This window comes from Electrona antarctica (assembly GCF_951216825.1).
Source record: "Electrona antarctica genome assembly, chromosome: 10".
Taxonomy (NCBI): Eukaryota; Metazoa; Chordata; class Actinopteri; order Myctophiformes; family Myctophidae; genus Electrona; species Electrona antarctica.
The window spans coordinates 43,904,766-43,926,076 of NC_136791.1; the positions used below are offsets into that span (position 1 = coordinate 43,904,766).

A 21,311-nucleotide genomic window follows, 5' to 3' on the forward strand; every position below is an offset into this window, starting at 1 on the left:
TCAACTCTAAGACTTGGGAAGTCTGGAGCCTTGTTTTAAGGGCCTTTGATGTGCTGTGGTACCAAGAGTTGCATGCATAGTCGAAGAAACCTTGTGGTCTCCTGTTAGGGTCTTCAAGGTGACCCTAACAGGTTTTGTTGACCAGTGAGGAGATCCTACATGTAAAGGAATACTAATCCTCCTTACACTCCCCCCTATCCATTGAACAATGGCACAGTCCAGCTATCCTAACCCTTAAGCCAAATTCCAATACCCAAAATCTCGGCCACTCACTCACTCCCACTCGATCACTCAGGGTCATTCCAGCTTGACCCGGAAACGGTTAACGTTCCAATTGTTAATGTGCTCCATCGAGGAGGCGATGCTGTTTTCCTGTTTGTTGAAGAGACACATTTCCGCTGAATTAATAGAGCTTCAGAATGATAAAGTAGCCTATCTATAGCCTACATATGTGAAAGTGAAAGGACCACAACAAGCCACTGGCTTTATTGCGTTGTGTGATATAAGCATAATAAAAGTAGGCTATATAAATTAGGCTATATTGTGCGCACCTCAAAAGCTATAGTTAATTTATCTCTGTGCACTGCTATGAATGACAAAAATGTATTTATTTATATGTGGACTGAACTGAATATGTAAGTCAGAGAGACTACCTAATACCTGTTATAGTGTCCGTTATTTGCAAAGACCGTTGGAGGAGGGACTGTCGGGAGGAGGTGGGGTGATTTATACGAGCAAAAAGGAACGCGGGCTGCGGGCAGGTCAGGAATTCCCTTCACAATCATATAATATAAAAGTGTGCGCATCCTGGCGCTTATTCACTATTTCAGGAATAAATAGCCTTGTTACCAATACATACACATTGGCCTCGGTTACATGCACAAAATTATGAATTGTCTATTCTGTAGACTGTACGGCTCTGGGTTCGGAGTTCCAGTGATCCAGCTGTGTGACACTGTATTGTTCCACCACTTTTGCTTTGGCAATGTAAACGTATGTTTTCCCATGCCAATAAAGCCCTTTGAAATGAATTGAATTGATACACGTCATAAGTGATCGCGGAATGTGCCGTCGCTTTGAAATGACAGCGTAGTACATTCCGATTCTATAGAGGCAAATCCACTCCACCACTCTGTCCTCGCATCGAATCCTCTCCTCCTCGCTTGGGGCGGAGCTAAGGAGCGAGTGGAGGACGTGAGGGTAGTGAGCGAGTGTGAAAGTTGCGGTATTGGAATTTGGCTATACTCTCCAGTGAACAATGGTACAGTCCAGCTATCCTAAAGCTGTTGCCAAACCTACCAGACAGGCGCGGACGTTTTCTGCTGTCGGCCAGCATCTTTTCCGGGTTTTTAGACAGCTGGTGGATGGAAAAGAAGCGTGGGGGGAAGTGTTTCCGGGAATCTGGCCGTCATGGCAGTGGGTGGAGCTTAATTTCCGTCTAAAAACCCGGAAAAGAAGCCGTCAGACAGCGGAAAACGGCCGCACCTGTCTGCCCTGGTCTGGAAACACTGTAACCCTTACTCTCCCCCCTCTCCAGTGAACAATGGCACAGTCCAGCCACCCTGCAGCTCTAGCAGTGATTGGTGAGAGGAGCCTGGATCAGAGCTGGAAGGTGATTGGTGCAGGAGGATTTGGTCAAGTCTTCAAGACCAGACATCTTCAGTGGAGATGGGATGTGGCCATTAAACTCTTAGGTCTGGATAATGGGTAAGTGGAGAAAGTTACTGAGCACTGATGACGTTTCAGAGGATACATATTTATATTGAATTATTATTACAAATGGACCCTTACCCACCTGTACTCTCGGGCCCCTTTTCCACCGGTTTGAACCGTGTAAAGTTCAGAAGTAGTCCATGAGCCAGACCTCCAAAATTGGAACGTTCATTATTAATTGACTGAGTGTATACCTATATTAAATTGTTTATAGGATCAATATAAATAAATTAATATATGATAACCTTTCGCTTTTTTCATATTTATCACGCATTTTGTTATTTTCACCTACAGTAGGCCTATATGTGGTAAGTGAATAGGTAAAAATGTAAAAATATAATTAAACAATCAATCAATCATCTGTATTTGTATAGCACATTTCATACAGCAAGTGCAACCGAATTTGCTTCACAGATTACAATAATAGTAATAGTTATCACCATGAAACTTCCCCAGTTGGTTATTTACACGAAGGCAATGATTTATTGCAGGGGTTTTCAACAGGTGGTCTGTGGACCACTGGTGGTCCGTGAAGGTACTGCATGTGGTCCCTGACCATGCATTGAGTAATGTAGGACTTGTTGATTATTTAACTTTTCTTTCCACTAGTTGAGAAACCGGACTGACAGAGGGTCATGTTGTCATGTTCAGATCATTCTCAGATAAAGTGACATATATGTCATGTTATGTTCAGATAAAGTGACATATATCTCATGTTGTCATGTTCAGATAAACTCACATATATCTCATGTTGTCATGTTCAGATCATTCTCAGATAATGTGACATATATGTCATGTTATGTTCAGATAAAGTGACATTATATATCTCATGTTGTCATGTTCAGATCATTCTCAGATGAGGATTTGCTTGGTGAGGCTGAGATGATGCGACGGGCAGAGAGCCCCTATGTCATCAGGGTCCTGGGGGTCTTCAGGGGCTGTAGACCCAGTAATAACCTCATAAGTGTGGGTCTAGTCATGGAGCTGATGGAGAGAGGAGCCCTCGACTCCTTGCAGGTCAGCTTTTTTGAGTGGCGCTAGCCCCTCCAATACGTGGCGTTTGAAGATTAGGTGATATCAGGGACGTGCAGAGAGTGTTAGAGAGGCAGGGGCTGAAATCCCGTAAGAGGGCACTTTTGAACACAAATAGCAACCCGGCACTCTAGTGGAGATATGGTGTACGACATGGATTTCTAAACACATTTGTTCAACGCAAAATGCTGTGTTCAAGTTCAGGAGACTTGAAACAATTCTCCTGAATGCTGCCTTCCGGCATGGCATGGAAATGAGTGGCATTTGCATTTCTTTCACCATAGAAAATGCTGCATTTGTGGTCTGGAAAGGGCAGTTGTTTTACAGACGGATAAAAGGGCAGGGGCTGAAGCCCCCTTTGATGGCTAAGTCTGCACCAAAGTGTAGAGTAGGAGACGCTTTGATCTTGCCGGAAACTTGGTGCCTATGGGCTATAGTTCCAAACATTGCTCCTATGGCTGGAACTATACATTGAGATAGATCGAGCACTTTCACATTCCATTGTTACAATGGGAGTCAACGCTATAGTGTCGCCACTCTCTTACTATATTACTCTGGTCTGCACGTCCCTGCGTGATATGGTGGCCATGCAAGTCTATGGGATTTTTAACCCTAGAACACTAAACATATTTTTGTTACACCATCACTAAACACGGGTACATTTTACCCAATATAAAATATTCCATACAAAATATTTCTCATCAAAATATATTGCCAGTACAGCAATACATGGCAACTTAAGATACTCTTCTTTAATATTTCATCATGACTTTTAGCAAAAAAAAAAAAAGATTTCAGAAATTAAGTTGAGAACTTCTCCTTTGGTCCACCCATTCCTAAAACATGTGAGAATGGTCCAGTGAAGAAAAAAATAAAAAGGTCCATTGTGGGTGTATTGGATTTTTCTCTTTCACACTATCACTAAACACGGGTGAAATTCACCAGAACACCTGCCTGTAGGAAAAACCAAGGATGTGGGCAGGGAAACAAACCTACTGCACTAAGACGGTTAAAATAGCCTTTATGTGTATGTGTGAATGTGAATGAAATGTTTGACCCGCTCCCCCCCCACCAGAAAAAACTAAAGGACCTGCCACCCTGGTCCCTGGTGTTTCGGCTGGTTCACCAAGTGGCTCTGGGCATGAACTACCTTCACAGTCTGACTCCTCCCATGATCCACCGTGACTTGAAGCCTGCCAATGTGCTGCTGGACTCAGGTCTGAATGTCAAGGTGAGTCTACACCTGTTGGACTGAACGTCAAGGTGAGTCTACACCTGTTGGTGTGAACGTCAAGGTGAGTCTACTCTACACCTGTTGGTCTGAATGTCAAGGTGAGTCTACACCTGTTGGACTGAATGTCAAACTGAGTCTACACCTGTTCAGGTCTAAACTAGAAATGCAATACTTGTGCGCGAGCAGAGCACACAACTTACCTCTGACTCTTGTCAACTTACCGTCCCCCGTCCCTGAGCAATGATCTGTATTACATCCTTGCCATAAGCAGACTCCAATCAAGTTATTGAAACATCTGAGTTATATGTCTATAGATATCCCATTCAAGATATCCACTACTACGGGTTCTAAATATTTTAAGTTTCCTATATGTACGTTTGAAACTCAAATTGGTTACGTCATCCACATATGTCGGTGTTGTCCCTCGGCCAATCAGGAACCACTGTTTTTACATAAACATACATAGTCATCAGCCAAACCCTGACTGGCTGAGCGACGCCACCAACATACAGAGCCAATCCAATTGGCTGAGGGGGCCACCGACATATGCAGCAAGCTGCCAACTTGCGCTCTGATTGGCCCAGCGACGCCACCAAAAATACATAATCCTTGATTGGATTGGCCGAGCGACACCACCAAAAATACATAATCCCTGATTGGCCGAAGAGGGGGGGGACGACGACACAGTACTTGCATTCTGCTCGCGCAAGTAATAATAATAAAAGAGAGCAAAAGCATAAAAAAAAAACATTAAAATAATAGCAAAAAGTTCAAGCATGTCGTTCCTTATTGTAGGGGGGTTGTCCCGATCGGATTGGGTGATCGAAATCGGCTCCGATCACATGATTTTCAAAAGATCGGAATCGGGGAGAAAAGATCAGATTTTTTATTGTCTAATGTAAATCTCAAAGAAAGATGTATTATCAATGAGATTTTGTAAAAAACGGTTGTGTTTATGCTAGTTGTTTTCCTTCTGGTCCCAGTCAGAGATCATCAAACAAAGACTAGTCACACTCAGAGGCGTGATAGCATATGTGTCTGTAGTACTCTCTCTGAATGAGAGAGATACTCTTTAAGAGTTTTAACTTGACTTCAGTCCTATAAGCTGTAGAACTGTATTCACTCTAATTAACCAATACATAATTATTTTGCTATGATTCCATGCTTTCATAGAAAGAAGAAAAAACACAATTTTTGCCTTTCAATAATTGAAAGGCAACACAACAGACTAGACTAGAGTGACATACATTAGGATATCTGCTATTGTGATATGGCATGTGTTATATAAAAATCACGCCCATGTGAACTGAGTGGTGCAACTACACATTTATTGTTATAGTTACTGACGTCACATACTAACCATAGCAACCATGCTCACCCGTACAGGCACAAACACACACGGGTATTAACAAAGCCAGTTGTTGGAGTGGTTTGCACTACTCAAAAATAAAGATTGGCTCGGGAAAGATCGGTATGTCTCAAAATCAGATGATCGGAATCGGATCGGGAGCAAAAAAACATGATCCCTAGTAATTGGTGCATTTACTGTATATAGTGCCTTTATCCAAGGTGCTTTACATAGAGCTTTCCTGTTTATGCAGTAGTATTGAACATCATTCTCTCTCTCTCTCTCTCTCTCTCTCTCGTCCAGATCACTGACTTTGGCCTCGCCAAGTTTGTCACCAACGTGACGGCGACTCGTATCAAGGGGGCGGGGACACGGTTCTTCATGCCTCCAGAGGCCTTCTCCACGTCCTACACATCTGCATGCTCCTTTGATGTCTACAGGTATCCATCATTCCCTGTGTGGCTGGAATTCAACCTCACAGCGCTCGCAATTCACTTTGAAAAGCTGCATTAAGACTCTTCAGCTCAGACTGACCATTAACCATTGCAAAGCTATTTCATATAGTATGGCGGTGTGGCTCTGCTCATGTGATATCACAGATTATCTGTGCACGGAGCCACAGCTCTGATATCATATCACATGTGATATCACAGATTATCTGTGCACCGAGCCACAGCTCTGATATCATATCACATGTGATATCACAGATTATCAGGAGCATGTCTTGAGCGTACAGGGTTTGATGAGGTCAGATCAACATATGGAATGTCAGAACATCTATGGAGATCTAAGGGTGGTAGCGGGGACATTCTCTTGAGTGTACAGGGTTTGATGAGGGCCCAGGTAGGGCCAGGTAGGGCCTGTTGAGAACTCTAGTTTTCGCCGGCTGCCGGGCGTGGCTGCACTAATAACTTTGGGGCAGGCCCGTCTAGAGTTTGAATGCACAGGTAGGTTATAAGTCAACAGGGAGACATCGAAGAGGAAGGATGGATGGGGAAGGATCAACATATGGAATTTCAGAACAGGTTCTGACATATATCCATATATGGAGATCTAAGGGTTTTAGGTTTGAGGTCATTATGTAGAGTTGCTGGCCAATGTTGATGACATCAGGGATCTCCATATATGGGCTTAACTGCGACAGCAGGTCACATTTACTATGACATCAGGGATCACCATCCCGGATGATATCACGTGAGGGCTTTTCCATGTATGGGGATTTTGAGTGATACACTGACAAAAATGTACGATTTCATAGTAAATGCAACCTGTGGTCGCAATAAAGCCATGACATCAACATCCTAACTTTCAATGCATTCCATATGCCACATACATATCACATGATCATAATACAATCCATAAAACACATTATAATCTGTCAAAAATAGTATAATAATATAGTCTGTCAAAAAAACAAAAAACCGAAGAGGCTACTGGAGATTGGAGAGCCTGATTGGGAAACATGATCTGATGCAGGATAATGTCACTATGACAGAAAGAGACAAGATGGGTCTGTTGCCACATTCATTCACCCCATAATCTCAGTGGAAATAGGTTGTGAAATTAAAAGTCAGATTCTAAAACTGGAATTTGGGAAAAAGCCCTATTTTTACATTTTCTTAGTTAAAACCATTCCATGATTTCCCCATGCCCCCATGCCCGCACGCACGCACGACGCACGCACGCACGCACGCACGCACGCACGCACGCACGACGCACGCACGCACGCACGCACGCACGCGCGCGCGCGCGCACGCACGCACGCACACACACACACACACACACACACACACACACACACACACACACACACACACACACACACACACACACACACACACACACACACACACACACACACACACAGGACTTTGTGCCTATAATGTGCGCACTATGGCACCGTTCCTCATCTCGTGCGAGACACCACACACCAGTAGAGATAGTCACTTGTTGTGGAGGCTATTGTCTTCCATGAAAAATATTTCGATGCAATGTTACTACTCTGCATGGCTCATTTCCATGCGTCACAGTCAGGGACCCTGCTGACGATTTGGTGGTTCACTGGTTACCCTACTACTGCATATAACAGCGCTGCACTAACATAATGCAGCGCTGCAGAGCCGCGGAGAAAATTGTTATTATTATGTTATTATGGCTTGGCTTTTTTTGGCACATTTGATGCCCCCCTCTGCGTGCGTAGTGTGCGTGCGTGAGAAATGGGAGGTGTGGAGTGGTGCGGGGTAAAAGGTCAAATTGCCCGTAGCCATTTGTCCGTCTATGATTTTACGGCCCTGAAGGTGAAAGATTGTCTTTGGCAAAGGCCTGGGGTCACTGCATAGCCTTGTGAAACTCCAACATAATCTTTGACTGTATAATTCTCTGTGTGTCACTGCATAGCCTTGTGAATATCCAACGTAAACTTTGACTGTAATTATCTGTGTGTCACTGCATAGCCTTGTGAATATCCAACATAAACTTTGACTGTAATTCTCTGTGTGTCACTGCATAGCCTTGTGAATATCCAACATAAACTTTGACTGTAATTATCTGTGTGTCACTGCATAGCCTTGTGAATATCCAACATAAACTTTGACTGTAATTCTCTGTGTGTCACTGCATAGCCTTGTGAATATCCAACGTAAGCTTTGACTGCTGCTTAGCTGTACAGTTCAATAGTCATGATGCATGTAGCTACATGTGCAAATGTACACTGACGACAACAGACAACCAAAACAACATATGCTTGGTTTTAACCAGTTAATTTAGTTAGTGTTTTTAATGAGTAGCTTGCAATCTGTTCCATGTGTGATGATATGCAAAGTAATGACTGATGAATGTCTCTTTTTATTGTAGTTATGCCATGCTGCTGTGGAGCCTTTTAAGTGAGTTATCTCTCTCTTCCTCTTTGTTTATGTTTTTTCAGGTCTATATACGCACTGCACAATTGATTTCCGTCAAATATCCTGCTGCTTTATTAAACGGCTAAAACTAGCCTAAAATAAATATATTGACCCAAAAGTAACAACAAAACAAAGTATTTCCGTACTTATGGTAGTGAATGTATTCCATTAATTTATGCAATGTTTTCTAAAACATTGTTGAGAACAAGTTTAGCTGTAAATTGCATTGTGTGTTTGTTTGCATGGCTGTCATGTTGGATAGTTTTATAACAAGCGCTATAATGCCTTATAAGTGCATTGTAATGCATCATATCTAACACCTAGACCCGACCTTTAAGTAAAGTGTTACCCACTCATTGTTGGTTCAGCCTCACAGAGTCCACTGTTAACAATAAGAATAAAATCACTTTTATTATTCCTATGGTTTATCTTGTCTTCTAATCATGTAAATTCCTCAGACACTGGAAACGACAGCGATCCAGAGTTTGATGTCCAGCGGGGAGGAAGACCACCGCTAGACGTTGCTAAAAGAATGAAGGCTCCAGGACTGGAGGAGCTGATCAAACTCATGGAGAGCTGCTGGCACCAAAACCCTCGCCGAAGACCCACTTTTTCAGGTGAGAATATGAGACTGGCACCAAAACCCTCGCCGAAGAGCCACTTTTACAGGTGAGAATATGAGACTGGTAACAAAACCCTCGCTGAAGACTCACTTTTTCAGGTGAGAATATGAGACTGGCACCAAAATCCTCGCCGAAGATCCACTTTTACAGGTGAGAATATGAGACTGGCACCAAAACCCTCGCCGAAGACCCACTTTTACAGGAGAGAATATGAGACTGGCACCAAAACCCTCGCCGAAGACCCACTTTTTCAGGTGAGAATATGAGACTGGAACCAAAACCCTCGCCGAAGATCCACTTTTACAGGTGAGAATATGAGACTGGCACCAAAACCCTTGCCGAAGACCCACTTTTTGAGGTGAGAATAAGAGACTGGCAACAAAACCCTCGCCGAAGAGCCACTTTTACAGGTGAGAATATGAGACTGGCACCAAAACCCTCGCCGAAGACCCACTTTTACAGGTGAGAATATGAGACTGGCACCAAAACCCTCGCCGAAGACCGACTTTTACAGGTGAGAATAGGAGACTGTCCTGCACCATCGCTCGGACAGCGGTTTCCAAGCTGTTGAGCCTGTGACCCAAAAGAGAAAATGTCCCGGGACAAGACACAAACTAGTGAAAATAGCAGATCTACAAGCTTTTGGAACATAGTTGGCGATCTAAGATATGTATGTGGTGCGGTGTGGTTTGGAAACACTACCCAAGCTGAGAGGAAATCGCTGCAACGAGTTGTCAAAAGTGCAGAGAGAATTATTGGATTAAATCTCCCTGCCATGGACACAATCTACACACAGCGCTGTAGGAGGAGAGCACATCCTGCACATCCTGCTCACCCTCTGTTCATGTGGAAGGACTCAGGACACAACCTGAGACACCACCGGCCAGAGAGCATCTCCACCCACACAACACGATTCTCTAACAGTGTTTTCCCTGCTACTGCGCGACTAGTAGCCGAGGACATTAGGGACGGAAATCAATATGATAGATGAACTGAATCATGAAAGATGAACTGAATTATGCACTGTTTTAGGCGTATTATTAAGCACTTTACTTATTTACACTATCATGATAGATTCACTGAATATGCTTGTTTTTATAGGTAGACTATAATGAAGCACAAGTCTATTCTATTCTTTATATTGAAAGATAATTTAAAGACAATATTCCCAGCTCATCGCTCTGAGTGGCTGAATTCATTGTGTGTGTGTGTGTGTGTGTGTGTGTGTGTGTGTGTGTGTGTGTGTGTGTGTGTGTGTGTGTGTGTGTGTGTGTGTGTGTGTGTGTGTGTGTGTGTGTGTGTGCGCGTGTGTGGTTCCCACTTCCCAGAATGCACTGCTGTGACAGAAGGCCTGTATGGGAAGCACCAGCGTGGGATCAATGATGCCGTCTATCAAGTGCAGAAGAAACAGGTAATGATCAGTGTTGATTTCATTGACTAAAACTAAGATGAAAAATGTTCGTCGACTAACCTTTTTCACAGACGGAAACTAAATGAAAACTAAGCTGTGATGACTAAAACTAAACAAAATATATTGACAATTTCGTCAACAAATAAAAACTACTAGTGGACAACAGATCCAGTTTTATAAGTAATTTTACACTTGGTTGCATGCTGAAAATAGCAGATCTACAAGCTCACATCTGCGACACGTATTTTCAGCAAGTGTAAAAACCGTCATCACTTCAGTGATGCTTGCGGAACTCGACTATGTCTCGTTCCTGACCGCATCACTGTCGTGGCAATAATCACATTAAACCACACCCTCTCGTGTAATATTGCTTAAATCGACTATTCATCCACTAGATGGCAGCTGTGACAGATTAGGTTAGAAACTGTACTGGCACAAGTGCCACTTTATTTTTGTCATGAGTTGAGATGTAGTTATGACTGTATATAGAGTTATAGAGTTTCACACTATTCCATCATAATTGAAGTGATGTCCCTTCATTTACTGTTGTAACACAGCATGCAAAATGCAATATAGAACCCGCAGTTCCTGACTTATTTTCCTACCACTGTATTATTCACCAGGATCAGCAGCAGAGCAAGCTGAGCGGTGGTGAACTGAAAACAACGAAGGGTATATAAAGTAGTGAAAGTTTTTTTTTTTTTTTTAATTACAATATGTTACAATATGTTCACATTGGTGTGAATGAAGCCTGTTTCTAGATTTGGAATCTTATAATTGTATATCCAGAGAGCCTGAAAGCGAAAAAAAAGGTTTGAGTCCAAAATGTTATTTAGGTGGCACAGGTATTGTTTTTACCAGTTCAAGAGAGTGTGATATGGTTTGTTCTCTTCACATTTTGTGAATAAAGCCTCATTTTGTAACTTAATTTCCTCATTAATCATTCCATGACAATCTTTTTGTTCAAAGAGGTTTGGCCGTTTTATGTGTGTTTCCTTAATTCTTAGACTTGTCATAATAGTGTTACAAAATCATTGTCTAACGTCCAAAATAGGACTGTCCTTTTTAGCTTGCGGCCCTTAGACTTTTTGTATATTGCTGAGTGGCCCTTGAGCCATCTTAAGTTGAGTAGCCCTGGTTTATCACATCCTTCTGCCAAAACTGATAGTAGGCAGCCAAAAGACAGCTGCAGAAAACGGAATAAATGGGCCCTTTTCCAAAAAAATAAAATAAAAAACTTTTAAGGACGAAATATTCGGTGGCAGTGTGCAATCGTGACATAACGTGAGGTCGATTTTATTTTATACTCGCTCCGAAATTCGCTCCGTTATTCGGCTGAAAAAAACGCACCAGTCTTCAAGGACCTTTACAATCGGAAGCAGTGGGTTGAAACCTCAGGTCAGATTAAATGTTTTTGCTCAGGAATGCTTTTTTTTTTTTTTTATCAAATGGACTGGCTTCGCCAGGAATTGTACGTTAATATTATAATAATTATGTTTAATGGTTTCATTGATGCAGATTTATTAATGCATATAATTGTATTTTGCTTGCTTCCCTTCCTGCTTTTTTTCTTCTTTATTTCCTTCCTTACTGCGTCTCCTACTTCATTTCATATCATTGTGGGATTAAGAGAATAACAAGATGATTGACAACCTGAAGGAGGAGGGGGGAATCCGCTCCAAGCCGGTGGAAAAGGCGTTTCGGGGAGTCGACAGGGCTGACTACTGTGTGGACGAGTTCAGGGACAACGCCTACAACATCCAACCCTTGCGTCATGGTCACATACACCTGTCAGCTCCCAACATCTACACTGAGGTGATGGAAGCTTTGGACCTCCATGCCGGCCTCTCCTTCCTCAACCTGGGCAGCGGGACTGGCTACCTCAACACCCTGGTCGGCCTCATACTGGGTGAGTGTTCCACCCAGACCATCCTCCTATGGAATGGAAAGAGTAGAATGGATATTTGCTTTGGCTTCACCGTGGGATCAGCATAGCCAATCAGGGACTTAGTTGGGGTGTCAGTGGCTCAGTCAGTGGTAGATTGGCTTCATGGTAGGCCTACTTGCTGCCGGTGTTGCTGTTCTGGCTAGAAGGAGAAGGAGATATCAGCGCATCAAACACTGCATTGCTTTATCGGTTCCGGCTAGCCGAAACGTTTGTCCTTATTTGTTCAACTATGAAATAAACTATTTGAACTGCAGTCTTGGTGTGTGCGACGCACTACCTTTATTTTTATATGTTTTGAACGGGTAGCGCACCTATAGTCAGAGCGCGGTGGTCATATGAAGAGTTAATATACAGATTAACATACAATCCACAGAAACAAACATTTAAATATTGAGCTCTTCAAAAGTTAAGATATAATAGATATAGATAGCAGAGGAGGATACTGGGGAGGAGACTGTATGATAACAATGACATCTGCAGGAGTGTGAGGCTGAGCGTGTACACCTCCTACCTTCTGTGCTGAACTATACTATCGCTATAGGGTTAGTTAGCCCTATAGTATTTTTGAGTGGTGCAACCACTCCTAGACAGCTTTGTTTGTCCCTGGGTCCCTGCCTGGGTGTGTCTGTCTGAGAACAAAATGGCATTTGGTTGGTTTTCATAACCAAGTGTCACTGTTGCGCAGCCTAACACACACACACACACACACACACACACACACACACACACACACACACACACACACACACACACACACACACACACACACACACACACACACAGTATATATATGATGATTTGGCGTGTTACAGTACAGTACAGTAGAGGAACCCCCTGGGGACCCCCACACAGTAACTCTGTAATTTCTCAACCATTCCGGACGCAGGTCGGCTCGCCGGAACCGGGCCGGCCCCCTGGGCACGTTCCTGTGGGTCTAGAACTTCCGGGGACCCCCTAGGAACCCCCACACGGAGTTGCACCACTCATTTTTCATTCTATTCTGCAGGTCCAATGGGTGTGAACCATGGAGTTGAGCTGTATGCTGACGTGGTGGAGTTCGCACAAACAAAACTGGACATCTTCGTCAGTAAATGTGACTTGAACAGGTATCGGGTTATTTCATAGATTATAACGAAAAGTAGACACAAAGGGGGAATTGAAAGTGACCGTTATTGAAACACACTATGTAATGTCACATGAAGCTCGACCAAGCGTATCACTCTAGACAAAAAATAACTTTTTTATAATAAAGGATCACTCTATGTCATATCAACCAGAAAAGGCTGATCCCAATATGTAATATAAATAGACAACCACTCTTGCAATTTTCCAATAAAAACTTATAGTTCTTATTGTTTTGTTAATGCATAAAATAATATTGCTATCATATGTATCTCAGCCTTAACATTTCAACTTGGTATTAAGTCCTTCTAAATCCAAATTAAATAAAAAGTAATGTATATCACTTTTCTAGTGGCCAAACCATGTAACCTGTCACTTCTATGCTAATGATGATACCGTACATTTAAAAATAAACCAATAGGCTAATCCATTAAAACTTAAAAAATTAATAGTATCTTTCTGTGTGTGTCTGTGTGTGTGTGTGTGTGTGTGTGTGTGTGTGTGTGTGTGTGTGTGCACGCACGGACGCTTGTGTGCACGCGTGCTTGCATTTATAGGTTTTGCAAGCCTTGCTTTGTGACGGGCAACGGTCTGCAGACTGTCCCGTTTAGGATCAAGTATGACAGGGTGTACGCTGGTGCCGCTGTGCCACCTGCGTACAAGTCCTACATGATGAACCTGGTTAAGAGGGGAGGAATCCTGGTTATGCCACTGGAGAACAAGGTATTTACAGGCAGGGACGTGCACACATAGACATCAAAGGGGGCTTCAGCCCCTGCCCTTTTTTTTTAAATATATTTTTTATCCCACGATATTGTAACCCATTTTTCACCCCTGTGTCAATTATCTAATGTGATCCTGGGCTCTACACACCCTCCGCCAACCTAGTCCCCATATATGGGGGACATGGGGAGAGCAAGGGACTTGAACTCATGCTTCCTTCATGCCTGAGTGTCCGAATTGCTCCTTTACACCTGACAGGGGGGAGTTTCCCTGGTTGGACGTAGCGCGTGGAAGGAACACGTTATTCCAACCAGTTCCTTTCCCCTCCATCAGGCGCCCCGGCTGGCCAGGGGGAGGCAGTTTAGAGACCAGGATTACTGCATGTTTTTTGTGAGGGTACCTACCCTATAGGGACACGGGGAGAACATGCAAACTCCACACAGCCCCTGCCCTTTTACCCGTCTGTAAAACAACTGCCCTCTCCAGACCACGTATGCAGCATATGGTGAAATAAATGCAAATGCCACTCCTTTCCATGCCATGGCGGAAGGCAGCATTCAGGAGAATTGCTTTTTTTCCCGAAGTCTCCTGAACTTGAACACAGTATTTTGCGTTGAACAAATTTGTTTAGAAATCCATGTCCTACACAGCATCTCCACTAGCTAAAGAGTGCTGGGTTGCGCCCCGAAAATAGCTGATCTACAAGCTCTCAACGTGTCGCAGCGTGACACGTTGTGAGCTTGTAGATCTGCTATTTTTGTCCAAAAGTGCCCTCTTAGGGATTTCAGTCCCAACCATAGTCAATAATTCACTCTGAGGGCTATATATGCATTGGGGGTGATGTGTCTGCCTCCAATTCCACTAATTAAAGGACCACTTCACCACTTTTCAACCTATCTTCATATAATAGGTCCTCACTAATAATCATGATAAAATGGCACGATTTTTTCCTACTCAGTCTGTGTCTCATAGGAGGGCTGTGGGCAGTTTAGAAACCGTCTTCCAGTTCATTAGGCAGATTATTTTTTAAACGAGAATAGATTTTCATTATCGTGAGAACGAAGGCTTCCATTTCCGCATTGCAACTTTTCAGGAGTAGAAAGCCTGCAGTTTTTATTAGCTTGTATTCCCCATCGATGATGTCACTGGAAGACGGTTTCTGAACTGCACACAGCCCTCCTATGAGACACAGACCGAGTAGAAAAGAATTGTGCCATTTTTTCAAGATTATTAGTGAGGACCTATATGAAGATAGGTTGAAAAGTGGTGAAGTGGTCCTTTAAGCAGTGCCTTATGTGGGTGCAAAGTGATTGTATTTACTCTGTAGAAGGTATCGAAAATATTTGGGGCATTTCTGATTACCCAAAAACATTGCTCAGATGGAACTGCCATTGTAAAGTTCAGAGCCTCTCTCTCACGCACGGACGCACGCACGCACGCACGCACGCACGCACGCACGCACGCTCTCTCTCTCTCTTCAGCTATTCAGGTTTGTTGCCAGTTTCAGCCAACAGAGGAGAGTACCCATTTTGTCTGCTCACTTATTTGTGTCATCACTTCCTATATTATCTCACTTGTGTATCCTGTGTTGTTTTTCTTTGCTCTCTTCTCAGTTGATGAAGCTCACACAAATTGGCTCCAACGACTGGACTTCGGAGAACCTCCTTAATGTAGTCTTTGCCGACCTGGTGCTGCCCTGAAATGTAAGACTTAAAAGGGGAATTTTGCCCAAAATCCCTTCTTACCTTACCGTTGTTGTTATTTCTTCCCCATAAAACAGGTCCAGGTGTTATTATTATTATTATTTTCAAAATAAGCAATATTGGCCAACCCGGCCACAGCCCATAACGGAGGATTTTGGGCAAAGTTGCCCTTTAAAATCTGTAGTCAGGGACATGCAAACATATACATCAAAGGGGGCTTCAGCCCCTGCCCTTTTACCCGTATGTAAAACAACTGCCCTTTCCAGTCCACGAATGCAGCATTTACTATGGTGAAAGAAATGCAAAGGCCACTCTTTCCATGCCATGCCGGAAGGCAGCATTCAGGAGAATTGCGTTTTTTCTCCTGAACTTGAACACAGTATTTTGCGTTGAACCCATTTGGGTAACACTTTATATTAAGGTTGTCTTTATAATGCATCATAGCGCATTTATAATGCATTATAATGTGCTTATAAGGCATTATAACACACGTTATAAATGTTTGTAATCATGTATAACAACTTATAACCACGTTTACAACATATAAGTGCTGGTCATAATGCATTATTATGCTCAGTGGAACAGCAAATTATAACTATTATAACTTAGGTGGTTATAAAGGCACATAGAGAAGTGCTGTAATGTCTGTGTCATAATGCATTATAACCAATGTGTATTAAATGGAATAATGTCTTATAAACATCAATAATATGCTATAGCAGGACTTTGAGACATTTAAGTAAAGTGGCAACATTCTTTAATGGTCATTAGCATTTTATAATACCCTATAGCATGACTTCCTGACCTTTAAGTAAAGTGACACAACTTTGTATAATATGCTATTATTATTAGGGTTATAGTAAATAATAAAAAAAGGAAATCGCTATAAAATTGTGTCATATTTGTGGCATATTTAGCCCCATGTTCGAATGCCCCCGCCCCCCTGTAAAAAATAGCTAAAATCGCTAAAACGAAAGAAAGCAGCAAATGAAAAAAAATGTACACTCATCTTTTACTTTCTCCAATAACAACCTACAGTATAACATGAACCTTGGTTGAAAAAACTAAAGTTGTCCTTTAACTTGTACTGTACTTTTCTTCACTTGCTATTTAGATTCTGTAAATTGGCAAGCTCTTGGCTGCCTGTCCTCCCGAAATGCGTGTTGTTATGCATTTATGTTGAATAATTGCACATGGCTGAATTTGAAGGTACAGGATCCTTTGGGGCATATTGTACATTATTCAAATGTATACTTGAGTTATTATTATTACGGATAGTACATACATACCATTAACCATTAGGATTTATTTTATCTTTTAATTAAAATATATGGATGTGTACTACACTATTGTATGCAATAAATATGGAATAAATAATGCTTGAACTGTTGATTGTGCTTGCTGTGGATTATTTGAATTAATTGGATGGTCGGCTATCTCAACTAAGGTCTCCGTTAAACCAGTTTTTAATAAGTTAAATGAAGAGGCGTGCGTGTGTGTGTGTGAGGGGGGAGGTTTAGTTAAGATAAGAGTTGAGCTGTAGGCCTAAAGAAAACGAGCTGGGCAGCTGCAACATTCCTCTGACAAACAAACATACAAAAACGAAACTACAACTGAACCTGACAAGCAAGAGCTGCACAGAACTAAACGGGACAAAACTAACACTCCGTGAAAGAAGGGAGTAAAACTAAGGGTAAACAGAACGAAAACGCAAACTAATGAAATTAGGCAGACATGACAGAGGGAAGACCAACGCTAAGTGGTGTTTCCTCGTCGAAGTGCTGACAGAGAGTGAGGTATGTAGCCAGGTAGTCGAGTCTCTGAGCTGCTACAGAGGCCTGTATAATTATATGTTACGGCCCAATAAGTGTAGGGGCAAATAACATATAAAACGGACAGGAACCCAACTGGAGATTCGAAAATGCTTTTACTTGCACTTGTAGAAAAAAGTTTTTGTTTCAGTACAAATGGCTCAATAAATACATGATGGAAGTTAATAGACTTTCATGTACATTGGCTATCATTTATGATAAGGGTAATAAGTAGTATACGTTAGAGAGAAATATATTAGAGCGGAATATTTACGAGCACTTACAGACGTTACAGTGGTATGGTGTTCCAAAAGAAAAAGGAGACCAACAAAACACTATAACTTAACCTAACCGAACCCTAACTGATAACAAGAGGACAACCTATAACTTAAACCTAACGAACTCCTTCCCGAAGGGAGCTACAACTAAACAAAAAGGTATAAGCAAAGGTAACTAACAGAAGATAATAACGAATGGCTGGAGTAAGATATGTTCTCTATCGTGTTCGAGACTGGCTCTCCACTACAAATTATTAAATTTGTACGGGAACTGACCCCACGGGGCAGTGTACGTGGATATCTCTTTAAGACACATCTTCTATGGTGGCCCTGCCCAGATGCCAATCAGCGGGCTATTTAAGCCCCGTCTAGGCATGGCCACTTCGATTTTTTGATTTCCACGAGAGCAGACGTTTCGTGTATCTCAGCATTTTTGACACTTATTAAACAATATATATAATATATAAACAACATACAGCTGCGTGGCACACAGCTTGCTTACCGGAGGTAAGAAGAGAGCCGGTCGTCTCGACGACTCCTCTCAGGGCACCACATAGCTCCACAAATAACAACAGCAAACAAGCTGAGTGCCGAACCCGCTCGCGGAGGAAGCCTCAGTCTTGTCCGTGCGTCCGCTCCCTGGTGAAACCTGACCACGTTGGGGGAAACCTTGCGACGGCGCTCGGCGTGGCCAAAGGGTCCCAAGTGTGAAACCGACCCCGTTGGTGGAGCCTTGGTCCCCCTGGTTTCATAGCGTTGTGAGACCCGGAGCGAAACCGACCCCGTCGGAGAAACTCCGGGTTAATCATCGCGGCTGTATACCGCTGCGGCGGTCGGCGGGGTAGAACCCAGAGAGAGCTGACCCAGTCGGCGGATCTCTGAGGCCATCTGCTGTTGCTGTTCGCTGCCGCCGCGGTCCAACCGGACCACACGACAGAGAGTGAGACAAGCTCACGAGAGTAAACAAACAAATTCCAGCGTGCTCCAACTTCCTCATGGCATGAGCGTCATAGTGTAGGAGGAGGCGCGTCAGGGACGGCTGCCAGACTGCACTGTGCCTCATGGTTCACAAGAGGGCGATGTGGCTCAAAGATCAGGAGACAAAAACTCCCGATGACCCACAGCGTCAGGCGCTGCAAATCGCTTACTCTGTCAAAATTGGTTCTGGTTAAAATATACTTATATGCTTATAAGTATGAAAATGGCGATCTACAACAACACATATGCATGTGGACTTGTAGGCCGACTTGAATTATATACAAAAGTTTGGAGGGCTCCAGTGTGCTTAATGTCAGATCGTTTCGTGCTAGAGCGCCTCAGAGCGGCCTAGCAGTTTATGTGCAACCTCTTTCAGAAAAAAGAGAGGTCCATAACTCTGCTGGGGACACAAAACAAACGGTGGACATTGATTTGGTATGGACATCTGTCCTAACAAAGAGAGAGCACATGAGGGTACCATGTTGCCTTGATTCATTGATGCAGCATTGTGAGATTCTACATAGGGTAGATTGTGACCCTTCATGTTCAAGCAATTACTATGTGCCCACTCCCTGTTGAGCACAGTCCAAACAGGTAAAATATGTGTAAAATACGAGTATATATATATACATATATAGGTGTATATAAATACACATATAATGAAGAATATAGGTATATATAGAATATATTAATATATCTATATAGAGACAAGAGGAGATGGAAACAGTGGGGTTTCTCAGGCTACATGTGGAGCTCATATGCCCACAGAGGATGGCCATGACCAGTGTGTGTCCCGCAGGGGCCCTGGTATGAGGATCCCACCTCCTGTATGAATGGTCTCATCCTTCCAGCTGAGGCTGGGGGGGGGGCATGGGGCCCTGTTTTTAGAGGCAAAAGGCCAGTCATTTCCACTTCAGCCTAACAGACTAAAATGTTCCAGGTTGGCAGAGCTGGGCGAGCTAAGCTCAGGCTATGGCTCCGCCTCTTTTCTGCTCTGCCGGAAAACTCCGGGTTAATCATCGCGGCTGTATACCGCTGCGGCGGCCGGCGGGGTAGAACCCAGAGAGAGCTGACCCAGTCGGCGGATCTCTGAGGCCATCTGCTGTCGCTGATCGCTGCCGCCGCGGTCCGGGGGCCCGTTTACGCACCTAGGTGTGACTCTGCGTGGTAGAATCCGGTTACCGGTTTGAAACCACAGAGAAAGCTCTTCTCATCCAGAGAAGTCACAAACTCATGGCTGTCTAGGTGCAGCTAGCCAACACAGGGCTATTTTTTCAATGCCGCCAGCACCTGCTTACACATGGCGCTTCGGTGACCATAAGGGCCCTGACCTTATGGAGGAGCTACAGCAACTGGCTTCAGGCTCCCCAGGCAGTGGCAGGCAACTGGCCTCGACAGCTCCTCAAACTGCGCAACCCCAGTTAGGTTTGGCAGCTCCGGTTGGAGGCCAACCGGCGGGGTATGGCTAGACGTGCTCAGCGCGCTGAGCCCACTCCCCAGTCCTGACAGTTCAGGGAACCCAACCCCCGCCTGCTGTCTCTCGAGACAGTGGCTGTCAATTCAGGTGGACCCCTGGGTAGGTTCCACCATGTCTTAGGTGGGTTGTATGCTACATACAACACTCCCCGGTCAAGGAAGGGCTAGGGTTTGACAGGCCGGCTTCCGAGGCAACTGGCCTGCCATGCTCGAATGGGGGATGCTTATTCTCAGAACCCGAGATCCGACGCACTGACGCTATCTCACGACAGAACCTGAGTTCTGTGTCCTCCCATTCAGCATATACATGGCCCCCTGCGTTGACGCAGTCCTGGGACCCTGGCATCGGGAGAGCCTTCACATCCAAAATTGGTTGACCGGCTGTTGTGCGTTTGCTCAAGAGGTGAAGTGCCACAACAATGTGGCTCCGGCAGCACGTTGGGCACCTAGGCCGGTGCCCCAACTGGAGGGCTTGCAGGAGTCAGTTCTCACAGTCCGCAAGGTTTCTCGGCATGTGTTGGAGGGAAAAGCTGGGACTCTGTCCCTCGCTCCAGTGACGGGCCACCTTCAGGGCTCACCCCGATTACAGTGAGCCAGCTTGGGCCTCCGCCCCTTAGGGCTGAGGGCAACCACGGTGCACTTTGTTCCCCCGGCTCCCCCGGAACAATGAACTCTGTCATTACGGTCAGGCACAGTGTCAGTTTACATGTATGTAAACGTGTATAGTTCCGTCTGTTCACACAGCAGAGTGTGACGAGACTGTCAGGGGTGAGCAGAACCACCATAAGGGTTATTACGGCATGGCCGTTTAAGCGCCTGGGTGTAATTGTGTGTGGTGGAAACCGGTTATCAGAGCCACGGAGTGAGCTCCCTCCTCATCCAGGGGTAATGGGCTACGCCGGTGACCTGGGGACACGGCGGACCGCTGTCCCACACAAGGGCAACACGAAGATCACCCAGTTACTGAAGGGTGCTCGCACCGTTAATCCCTCGCACATTAGGTCGGCAGTC

General features: G+C 44.1%; 1 protein-coding gene across 1 annotated transcript; it reads left to right on the top strand.

Annotated features, from left to right (window-relative positions):
- Nucleotides 1-1,543: 1,543 nt before the first annotated feature.
- On the top strand, nucleotides 1,544-15,795 carry LOC306930854 (receptor-interacting serine/threonine-protein kinase 4-like; the record flags this gene model as incomplete). Its single annotated transcript, XM_079511950.1, has 12 exons — nucleotides 1,544-1,707; nucleotides 2,559-2,730; nucleotides 3,821-3,976; nucleotides 5,631-5,767; nucleotides 8,181-8,209; nucleotides 8,686-8,844; nucleotides 10,179-10,261; nucleotides 10,885-10,933; nucleotides 11,892-12,170; nucleotides 13,216-13,315; nucleotides 13,889-14,054; nucleotides 15,668-15,795. The coding sequence occupies 12 exons, from the start codon at nucleotides 1,544-1,546 to the stop codon at nucleotides 15,752-15,754; spliced, it is 1,581 nt and encodes a 526-aa protein (XP_079368076.1). The 3' UTR covers nucleotides 15,755-15,795.
- Between the last annotated feature and the right edge of the window lie 5,516 nt (nucleotides 15,796-21,311).